The sequence below is a fragment of the Cervus elaphus genome, chromosome 9 (genome assembly GCF_910594005.1).
Source record: "Cervus elaphus chromosome 9, mCerEla1.1, whole genome shotgun sequence".
In the NCBI taxonomy this organism is placed as follows: Eukaryota; Metazoa; Chordata; class Mammalia; order Artiodactyla; family Cervidae; genus Cervus; species Cervus elaphus.
This window is the reverse complement of record NC_057823.1, coordinates 9,568,524-9,579,641: the sequence shown is the minus strand read 5'-3', so window position 1 is coordinate 9,579,641 and position 11,118 is coordinate 9,568,524. Positions and strand designations below refer to the sequence as shown.

The following is an 11,118-nucleotide window of genomic DNA, read 5'->3' as shown; positions in this document are numbered from 1 at the left end:
CCAGTCTGTCATTCATATAGGTTAGTTCTTCCGGGTCTTTGCCTTCCTTCAGGCCAATTATCTGATTTCTTTTAACACACCTGACCTACCCTGAGACTCTCCACTGGATGTACTCACACCCCTCAGCCAAGATGGATCTCAAAGTGAATGCTTCTGGGAGAAGCAAGACTCTGACTTTAGACCCACAAGAAGCCTTTCTGCACACGTGCAGTATCTCCCCTGTCTCCAAAGAGGGAGGAGCAGAGATCCCTTAATCCTTTACTCAAGTAGGGTTTTGCCCCTCTTTGTTCTTGCCATGATTATTACCTTGACGATTGCCATGACTACTATTACCATAAGGCGTTTACAAGAGATAAACACTGGCTATTTACCCTGCTTCTGTTGTTACTTCCAGTGTGGAAGGCAAACAGGAGGCTGATTATAATGCCTTAACTGGAGCCCACCTACCTCTTTTTTTTTTTTTTTTTCCCACCTACCTCTTATATCAGAAAATGCTAACAGTTCTAAGTGTTTTCTGCCTAAAGCCCACTTCTTTGTGCCCCATGAAATGCAAACAGGAGACCAGTTATAAATATCTAACTGGAGCCCATCTATATCTTGCATCACTGCCTGGCAGGCACCAGAAGAAAATTGCTCTTTTCTAAGCAGGCATTCCTGTGTTAAGTAGATCTCAGTTCAGTCACTCAGTTGTGTCCGACTCTTTGCAACCCTGTGGACTGCAGCACACCAGGCTCTCCTGTACATCGCCAACTCCTGGAGCTTACTCAAACTCATGTCCATACAGTCGGTGATGCCATCCAACCATCTCATCCTCTGTTGTCCCCTTCTGGTCCTTCCAATGAATATGCAGGGCTGATTTCCTTAAAGATGGACTAGTTGGATCTCCTTGCAGTCCAAGGCACTCTCAAGAGTCTTCTCCAACACCACAGTTCAAAAGCATCAATTCTTTAGTGCTCAGCTTTCTTTATAGTCCAACTCTCACATCCATACATGACTACTGGAAAAACCATAGCTTTGACTAGATGGACCTTTGTTGGTAAAATAATGTCTCTGCTTTTTAATATGCTGTCTAGGTTGGTCATCGCTTTTCTTCCAAGGAGCAAGCATCATTTAACTTCACAGCTGCAGTCACCATCTGCAGTGATTTTGGAGCCCCCCAAAATAAAGTCTGTCCCTGTTTCCATTGTTTCCCCATCTATTTGCCATGAAGTGATGGGACTTGATCCCATGATCTTAGTTTTCTGAATGTTCAGTTTTAAGCCAACTTTTTCACTCTCCTCTTTCACTTTTATCAAGAGGCTCTTTAGTTCTTCGCTTTCTGCCGTAAGGGTGGTGTCATCTGCATATCTGAGGTTATTGATATTTCTCTCTGCAATCTTGATTCCAGCTTGTGCTTCATCCACCCCAGCATTTCTCACGACGTACTCTGCACGTAAGTTAAATAAGCAGGGGGAAAATATACAGCCTTGACATACTCCTTTCCAGATTTGGGACCATGCTGTTGCTCCATTTCCAGTTATAACTGTTGCTTCTTGACCTGCATGCAGGTTTCTCAAGAGGTAGGTCAGGTGGTCTGGTATTCCCATCTCTGTAAGAACTTTCCAGTTTGTTGTGATCCACACAGTCAAAGGCCTTGGTGTAGATTTAGTTAATCAATAATACAGATGCACGATGCACACCAAAGGCGAGCAGGTAGTCACCCAAACGAGCAGAGAGAGTTTTACATTAAAATGTTTCTTATCCTGTTAAAAACGATTTTTTTCATCACAAATATAAAAAACATTTTTTGCTCTCATGTGGCACAAAAAAACAGGCAGTGGACTAATCGATAATACAGTAAAAAGCTGGAACATGTATGCGAGTGGATAATATTCCGTTCCCCAGTTGACCATATTTTCCATCTAAGCGTGTAAAAGCACTTAGCCATTCTAAATACTTTTATACCATCTTAATGAATTATATGTGTGAATAAATTCTCAAGTTACACCAAGATTTCACGGCTCACGCTGGCCCGTACTTTCCATTATTTACTAATCGTTGTATAACCCATGAGAGTGTCTTTTGGGATGACTTCCGGGAACAAAAATCGCGGATTTTTCATATCTCTCTCGGAAATTTCCGGGAAACACCGATGACAGCAGCTCTGGAGGAGAGGCTGATACCGCACGGAATTCTGGGAAATGTAGTTCTGGTTTCCAGCTAGCGAGACATTTCCGGCAGAAGTCGCTGGGCTTGAGGTGAAAGCGAGACAGTTTTCCGCAAACGTCTCCCACAGGCGCACCTGAGGGGCGTGGCTCCTTGTCTCCACAAGATTGGCCGGCGGCTTTCCCGGCACGCGCATACTGCGTTTCCTGGCCAACCCCCCCCCCCCGACATCGCAAGGCCGTCTGGGAGTTGTAGTTCAGATTCCTGTCGAACTCCGTAGTCCAGCTGCGGCAGGAAGGTCCGAGGCTGTCTGCCGCCTTCGGTGCCTGTTTTGGAGGATGGATCCGGGGCCCGGGGCCAACGGGATGCCGTTGGCTGGCTTAGCCTGGTCGTCGGCCTCGGCGCCCCCGCCGCGGGGATTCAGTGCGGTGAGCGATGTCAGGGGACCGGGGACGGGAAGGCGGCGGCACTAGGGGCCGGGGGTTGAATGGGGGCAGCAGCGGCTGCGGCCAGGTAATATCCTGGCTCTGACCCGCGTTCGCGCTGTAGATCTCCTGCACTGTGGAGGGGGCGCCCGCCAGCTTCGGCAAGACATTCGCGCAGAAATCTGGCTACTTCCTGTGCCTTAATCCTTTGGGCAGCCTAGAGGTAACGAGCTCCCATCCTCGGAATCCCCCGGTCTTCCCACTTCCCCTGTCCATTCGCGGAGCATTATGCCAGGGACACGGTCCGTGCTGCTGAGTGATTCTCGCTGTTTCCCCCCGCGCCCCGCCCCCGACCCCAGAATCCACAGGAGAACGTGGTGGTCGACATCCAGATCCTAGTGGACAAGAGCCCCCTCCCGCCGGGATTCTCACCAGTCTGCGACCCCCTGGACTCGAGTGAGTCCCACGTCGAAGGCAGGGGTGGGGTGTTTGGAGTGGGTGAGGGGCAAGTTTGCTCGTCTCTGCAGGGAAGATCAGGGAGGGAATGGAAGGACCATAGGCGCGCGGTTTTTGAGCCTTGGCCGCCCCCTCGGTGCTCTGGGTAATGACAGTGTTGGCTGAGGATTGATCTAGGGCGGGATGATGAACCCTGCCCTGCGTAAAAATGTTTCTCTCTTGAGAGTAAGTGTTCAGTTTGTGCGACCTGTTTTATTCCTGTTGCTACTCCACCTTCTTACACTGTAGCCAAGCGGATCCAGGCGCAGTTCTCTTTTCCATTTCCAGGCTTTTGTACAGGGGTTGCTCTCCCAGTTCCCAGCCCTGACTGCTCTGCTTTCTAATCACCAGGCTCTCCCTGCCTCCCATGCCCTCCCTGTGTCTTGTCATTTGTGTTTGACTGTCAGCATATATCTATTGGTGGGTTTCTCTGGTGGTTCAGTGATAAAGAACCTACCTGCCAATGCAGGACACGCGGGATCCATCCCTGGTGGGGAAGATCTCCTGGAGGAGGAAATGGCAATCCACTCCAGTATTCTTGCCTGGAGAATCCCATGGACAGAGGAGCCTGTCGGGTTGCAAAGAGTTGGACACGACTGAAGTGACTTAGTATGCATATATATGCAATAGACACCATCTGGCTTGCAAAGTCTAATACATTTACTACCTCATCTGGCTTGCAAAGTCTAATATATTTACTACCTGGCCCTTCACAGAAAAAGTTTGCCAAGTCCTGTACCAATAGATAAACGTTGTTTAGTCGCTAAGTTGTGTCCAACTCTTGGCAACCCCATGGACTGTAGCCCGCCAGGGATCAAACCCGTGTCTCTTATGTCTCCTGCGGGTTCTTTACCACTAACGCCACCTGGGAAAGCCCTTGCATATATATGCATATATGTAAAAGACATGCTTAGCTCATGAGCTAGACAAAAACAGACTTTGGGTCAGATTTGGCTTATCAGTTGTAGTTTGCTATCTCTGGGTTAGAGGGCTGAGGGAAAGTGAGTTTGGAGGGCCAGCATGGGCAGCCAGTTCTATCTGATCCCACAGCTCCCCACCCTCACTGTGATCCCCATGACCACCCCATGAGTGCTCCTCCATGTCACCAAAGATGAGCCTGCCCCAATGGCTCCTAAAAGCGTCATGGGTTCTCCTCCTATGACTTTACCATTCATGATATAACCACTGCCCCACGCCATACAGATAGCTCCCTTAAACAGCACCCTGGAGAGTGATCTGGAGCTATCTTGGGGCCCCTTCCCTGCTTCTTGCCTCTTCTCACCCCCTTGCTCCCCACCCCCCCACTCCCAGAGGCCTCTGTGTCCAAGAAGAAACGCATGTGTGTGAAGCTGGTGCCCTTGGGGGCCGCGGACACAGCTGTCTTTGACATCCGACTGAGTGGGAAAACCAAGACAGTCCCTGGATACCTGCGAGTAGGGTAGGCCTGCTCCCCCGCCTTCCTTCTTTGCCCTCCCAACTCCCTACCTACCCCTCTGACTCTCAGGGACTCCCATGAGTCCTCCCACCTCTCTGTGCCTCAGTTTCCACATGTTAAGATGGGGACAGTTGTACTGGGATCTCACTGGGCGGTGGTGAGGAGCTAGTGTGTCTAAAGTGCCTGATATGGTGACTGAACCCGGCAGTGTGTTAGGATGTTGCTGATGGTGTAGGCTGAGATGTGAGGTCACCAGAGCCCATCTTCCCTCTGGCCGCTGTTCTCATCCCTGGCTGCACGTCGGGCCAGAGCCCCTTCTCTCTCTTCTTCCTCCCCTAGGGACATGGGGGGCTTTGCCATTTGGTGCAGGAAGGCCAAGTCCCCTCGGCCAGTGCCCAAGCCCCGAGCTCTTAGCCGAGATGTGAGGGACCTCTCCCTGGACTCGCCTGGCCAGCCGAGGTGAGTCCTCCGGCTATGGGGCGGGGGTGGGGGCGGGTTCAGCATCGGGTCTCTGACCTGGGCTGTCCTGCCTCCATCAGCAAGGGTGGCTTCCCGGAGCGGACACTATCCAGACTGGGCTCTCGGGCTTCCACCCTGCGGAGGAGCGACTCCATCTACGAGGCCTCCAACCTCTATGGCATCTCAGGTGAGAGCAGCGTGGGGAGATTGACGCCCTGAGGTGGGGGTGGGGGGTAAGACTGGTTCGAGGCTGTACCCCCAGGTAGAGGCCAGGGCAGGGTTGGACCAGCCCTGGGCTTGCCCTGTTCTGTCAAGACTGGGAAGAGCCGAGACCTCTGGGCTGGCCTTCTTGGGGTGGGGTGGGCAACAGGCAGGCTTCAAGTCTCAGCCTCAGCTCCACCCGTCTCATCCGCTTTCCTCAGCCATGGATGGGGTTCCCTTCACGCTGCACCCCCGATTCGAGGGCAAGAGCTGTGGTCCCCTGGTGAGTCCAGGTCCTGGGGAGTCTGGGTCTGCCCCCACCCCTTGAGTTTCTAGGCACCACGATGCAGGGCATATCAGCGTGTGTATCCAGCACAGAGGGGAGTTCCTGCGTGGGAAGAGGCTGGAGGCCAAGGGGTGGGGGCGGGAGGGTCTCCTTCTGGAATGGGGGGTTCAGGAGGGGCAGCTGGATGCTGGGAGGCGAGAGGCAGTGGCAGGAAGGGGAAATGATGTTCAGGCAAATCTTGAGGGGGCCCTTCATGAAGACGGGGGGATGGGGGTTCCAGGTTGGGGGTCCCTGTCCCAGACTGACCTGCCCCTGCCTGCCAGGCCTTCTCTGCCTTTGCCGATCTGACCATCAAATCGCTGGCGGACATTGAGGCGGAGGTGGGTGTGGGAATAGGGAGGGGGCGGAGTTGGGGGGATGCAGGTCACCCTAGGCTCCCCTGGGCCCCCCTTCTGTCCCAGCTGTAACCCACCTTGAGGGCTCCAGATCCCTCATGCCCCAAGCCCACCATTCCTCGGGTGCCCACCCCCGCAGTGGCTGCTGTCTCACTCTGTACTCTCCCCTCACCCCCCTCCTCACCCCCCAGTACAACTACGGCTTCGTGGTGGAGAAGACGGCAGCTGCCCGCCTGCCTCCAAGCGTCTCTTAGCCCTTCAGTGGTCCCAGGGAGGAGCCGCCACACACCTGACACCGCCCACCACCCCCCTGGCCACCCCCAGTCCGCTGACTGGCAGCTGCCCAGCCCATTCCACCTTGGGACCCTTGGCAGCGCAAGGCATGCCGGACCCTCGGCCACCTGGAGGAGCTGCAGCCTGGAGGAGGGAGCGTGACTGGTCCTCTCGGTGATGGGTTCTCCTATCTCCCGGGCCCTAGTGGACAGGGGTGGGGGCTGGACCGAAACCAGTGCCTTCAAGTCATTTGTGTCAAAACTCTCTGGTGCCTGGAGGCCATGCGGGTGTCCTCCTGGTAATAAACACCACGTTGTCCCGAGGTTATCTATAATCTCCATCCTGACTGTGTGTGTCTCTGGCTCGTAGGAGCTGGGGTGGATGCACACTGAGCAAGTGGGTGAAAACCTGGAGGGGAGGGGGCACTGTTGCCACTCCCATTCTACAGAGGGAGAAACTGAGGCTCACCAGTGCTTAAGCCCTGATTCTGGACCACATCGGGTCCCGCCCCTCCATCATTGCACCTAACAGTAGTAATAGTAACAGCTACGGTTTGTACTGTGAGGACCTTCTCACTAGTATCTGCTGCATAGTATCTCGTTTAGTCCTCCTGAGCCCAGTGGAAGTCCTGGTTTTGTGGCCATTTCACAGATAGTGAAACTGAGGCAGGAGGTGGCTAAATTCAGAGCTGGGATTCGAACCCAGAGCCTGCTTTCTTAACCATCAAACTGTACTGCTGTCTGTATCTCTTTTCCTCTACCGTGTGGCAGACACAAACCATGAATTCTCATGAATCATGATAGTTATCCTCTATAAAGTGGAAGGAACCCTGAATTAGGAAATACTGGTGGCTCTGGGGGACACGAGTAGGTTCCTCTAAGCCTCTGATCACATTTTTCTCAAGTAATCAATACATAACCCGGTTTTCTGTGCGTCTCAAGACACCTTTAACACGCAGCTGATTTGTTAATGGTGAACTCACAGCCACCAGTCCTATAACTCATGTCTGAGCAAAATCATGTCTGACTCTTGCGATCCCCTGGACTGTATCCCACCAGGCTCCTCTGTCCATGGGATTTCCCAGGTAAGAATACTGGAGTGGGTTGCCATTTCCTTCGCCAGGGGATCTTCAAGACTCAGGGATTGAATTCGGGTCTCCTGCACTGCAGGCAGATTCTTTACTGACTGAGCCACCACGGAAGCCCAAACAAAGCTCATCTAACAGCGTATCCTCCCGGAGACACATCCCAGCCTTCTTGCACTTGCAGACACTAGATAGCTCTTCAGCACCACACTTGGAGACCTTTTCGAACAGCAAAAATCACCAATGAAAAAGCACAAAAATGAAAAATATGTCACTACCTAGACCTCAAGAACAGTGCCTGTGAGCTGCAACAGGAAGGCAGAGCATCACCTTGTCCCAGCACAGCCGCGAACATATACCTCTGGGACTCAAATTTCTCCCTGCACTGGGAATTCCCTGGTGGTCCAGTGGTTAAGACACAGCATTTTCACTGCAGTAGCCACTTTCAGTCCGCGATTGGGGAACTAAGATCCTGCAAGCCATGCAACGTGGCCAAAAAAAAATTTTTTTTTCCCCTTCACTGTGTACGTCAAAATGACCACTAAAGCACTGCGAGTGTTAATTTGGGAGTCACAGATTTGAGCCAGTAGGAGAACTAGCAAATACAAACTCTGTGAATAATGAGAGTCGATTCTTTGTGTTAAGAAATAGGCAATGGTGGCTCAGATGGTAAAGAATTTGCCTGCAATGCAGGAGACCTGGTGTTATTTCGATTCTTGGGTCGGGAAGATTTCCTGGAGAAGGGAATGGCTATTCACTCCAGCTTTTTTGCCTGGAGAATTCCACAGACAGAGGAGCCTGGCGAGCTACAGTCCATGGGGTCACAAAGAGTTAGATACAACTGAGCAACTGACGTCTTTTTGTTAAATGAACCACCCCGGGCTCACACCATCTCTCCCATGCATGTGGCTTCCTTTTCTGTTCTCCCTTCCTCGGGTCCCAGTGGCATCAGGGTGGCCCAGGTGTCGCTGCAGTTAGGAACATTCCCCACATCTCTGCAGCATGGGAAGGCTAAGGCTTATTTCTCATCCATATCATGCGCCCATGGCAGGGTGGCAACAGGCTGCTGGCTGTGAAAAGTGAAAAGTGTGAGTCGCTCAGTCATATCTGACGCTTTGTGACTCCATGGGTAGCTATAGCTCGCCAGACTGCCCTGTCCATGGAACTCTCCAGGCAAGAATCCTAGAGTGGGTAGCCATTTCCTCCTCCAGGGGATTTTCCTGGCCCAGGGACTGAACCCCGGTCTCCTGCATTGCACGTGGATTCTTCACCATCTCAGCCATTTCTCATCCACACCACATGCCCACGGCAGGGCGACAACAGGCTGCTGGCCATAGTTGCAAGGAAACACAACTGAAGGGGTGGCCAGCATCTCTCCAAGGCAGTGGGGGGTGGACCCATGTAGTCAATTAAATGCTCTGGTCTAGAAGCTCCTTGTCAAAGTTCTGCTCACAGCTCATTGGCCAGAAAGGATCACGTGGGGTTCCCAAAGGTATGTGCCATTCATCCAGGCACTTGTGGCTAACACCAGTGCCATGGGAACCAGAGTAGGGAGACACTGCCCAGCACAGGGGTCTGAGGGAAGAGAGTCCTCTGCCCTGGGGTCTGAGGGGGGAGGTATAGCCCAAAACTGGGACTCTGAGGATGGAGACATGATCTATCTGGGAGGAGGGAGGGGGAAGGGGGAGACTGCAAGATGTACCCCTCCCCCACACATGTCAGCTGCCTTGGGAAAGCTAAGACCCTGGTGCTAAGATATCTCCTGGAATCTCCCCGTTCTGGGCACAGCCAGGCTGCTGTGGCGCCAGCCGTGGAATCTGATCCAGCTGGGAAGCAAAGGCTGTTTGTTCTCCCTGGTTGGGATCTCGGCCACCCTGAAACCAGCCCCAGATCACTTTCCAGGGCATCCGTGTGTGACCAGGGGCCCCCGGATGAACTGGGCTGGCCTTGCGTCCCACTGGACCAGTCATCGTGGCCAGGTCACTGACTCTGCAAAATCACAACCTTCTGAACCCCACAGGGCCTGGCGACAGACAGCCTCACAAAGGGACCAGAGGATCCAAATGGAGCCTGTCCCCTGGGCTCCCAACTCCTGACTTGGGCCACATTGATCAACACTCCGACTGAGCTTATATCATTTTGAGCTACAGGGGAGGGGGGCTTCCTGGTGGCTCAGGTAGTGAAGTATCCACCTGCAATGCAGGAGACCTGGGTTCAGTCCTTGGGTTGGGAAGATCCCCTGGAGAAGGAAATGGCAACCCATTCCAGGATTCTTGCCTGGAGAATCCCATGGACAGAGGAGCCTGGTGGGCTACAGTCCATGGGGTCACAAAGAATTGGACAAGACTAAGCAACTATGCACGCACAGGGGAGGGGAATGAAGAGAAGATTTATCCTTTTGCCTTTTGCTCACTCCTGGGCGCTGAGAGCTCGGCAGTGCAGGGACCTGAGTTCTGAGAGGGAGATTTCTGGAGACATGAGGTCACAGCTCCAACGCTCACTAGCTGGTCACCCTGAGCAATGGCTTAACCTCGCTATACCTCGTTGTGTCCATCTATACAATGGGCATCTCACTGGTCCTCACCTCAAAGGGTAGTTCTGAGGGGGAATTTTTGTGGGGGCGTGTCTCTCCACTGTCCATGTTGACTGTTGCAAAAATACTTACTGGCTCTGAAAGTCCTTCTCTGCCGGAAGGTTTCTGCAGCCCAAAGTCCATGCAGAGTGGATGGAGGATGCAAGTCCTAGTGGCCTCTGCTAGTGGAAAACCCCACACTATGGAAGTGAAAGTGTTAGCCCTCAGTCGTGCCTGACTCTTTGCAACCCCATGGACTGTAGCCCACCAGTCTCCTCTGTCTGTGGGATTCTCCAGGCAAGAATCCTGGAGTGGGTTGCCATTCCCTTCCCCAGGAGATCTTCCCAACCCAGGGATCGAACCCAGGTCTCCCACATTGCAGGCAGATTCTTTACCATCTGACCGCCAGGGAAACCCAAACCCCACACTTGTATTTAAATGTTGGTCCCTGCTTCTCTCCCTACCCCAAATCAGAGCATTGATCTGTGCCAGACTTGAGCATCCCCTTTGGCCCCCTCCCTGCCAAATCCCCCAAGGCTTCTACCCCATCATTCATTCTGCCTGTTCTTTTTTAAAAATGTCTTTATTTATATATTTGGCTGAGGCAGGTCTTAGTTTTGGCATTTGAACTCTTAGTTGTGGCATGTGGGATCTAGTTCCCTGACCATGGATTGAACCCAGGCCTCCTGCACTGGGAGCATGGAGACTTAGCCACTGGACCACCAGGAAGTCCCTAGATTTACTTCTAACCAATGGACTGCAGTAAGGGTTCTGGGACTTCACTTTTGTAACTAAGTTTAAAATACAAGACTTTAATCTTGTTGCAGGCCCTCTTGCTGTCCTTGATGATACATGCTGCTCTATAAAGAGACCCACATGTGGCAGAACTGAGGGCAGCCTCTGGCCAACAGCCATCAAGGAACCAAGGGCCTCAGTTCCACAGCTCATAGGCAATTGAATCCTGCCGACAACCACAAAGTGAGCTGGAAAGCAGATATTACCCTGGTTGAATCTTGATCACAGTGTGAAGGGGAGGACTCAGGAGAGTCATGCCAGATTCCTGACCCACAGAAACTGTCAGATAAGAAATAGGTGTTGTTTTGAGCTGTTGATCTTTAGGGATAATTTGTTATGCAGCAATAAATAGCTGATACAAATGACAAGTGTATTTAAATCAGGGAAAGAGAGTGTGCTGGGTTTTCAGGGGCCGTTTTTGTCGTTCCTGCTCCATTTATCCTAATAAACTCAGTTGGCATCTAAGGTAGTCTTCTGAGTCCGAGGCTCTATTTGCCTTGGACCTAGAGCCATCCTGAAGATGGAAGACTCATGAAGTCTTTTCAAAATTCTT

General features: G+C 52.3%; 1 protein-coding gene across 1 annotated transcript; it reads left to right on the top strand.

The window, feature by feature from the left end:
- The first annotated feature begins 2,214 nt into the window (after positions 1-2,214).
- MVB12A (multivesicular body subunit 12A) lies at positions 2,215-6,433 on the top strand. The gene is made up of 9 exons (XM_043911031.1): positions 2,215-2,573; positions 2,695-2,793; positions 2,930-3,026; positions 4,377-4,503; positions 4,840-4,959; positions 5,040-5,146; positions 5,382-5,443; positions 5,770-5,826; positions 6,033-6,433. Exons 1-9 carry the CDS (start codon positions 2,484-2,486, stop codon positions 6,093-6,095), a joined length of 822 nt encoding a protein of 273 aa, XP_043766966.1. The 5' UTR covers positions 2,215-2,483; the 3' UTR covers positions 6,096-6,433.
- The last annotated feature ends 4,685 nt before the right edge of the window (positions 6,434-11,118 follow it).

Bases quoted from the DNA above. Each gene is read 5' to 3' on its own strand.
- MVB12A (XM_043911031.1), top strand. From the start codon at position 2,484: ATGGATCCGGGGCCCGGGGCCAACGGGATGCCGTTGGCTGGCTTAGCC. The intron at 4,960-5,039 runs GTGAGTCCTCCG...TGCCTCCATCAG, and splicing joins GACTCGCCTGGCCAGCCGAG to CAAGGGTGGCTTCCCGGAGC. The intron at 5,827-6,032 runs GTGGGTGTGGGA...CTCACCCCCCAG, and splicing joins TGGCGGACATTGAGGCGGAG to TACAACTACGGCTTCGTGGT.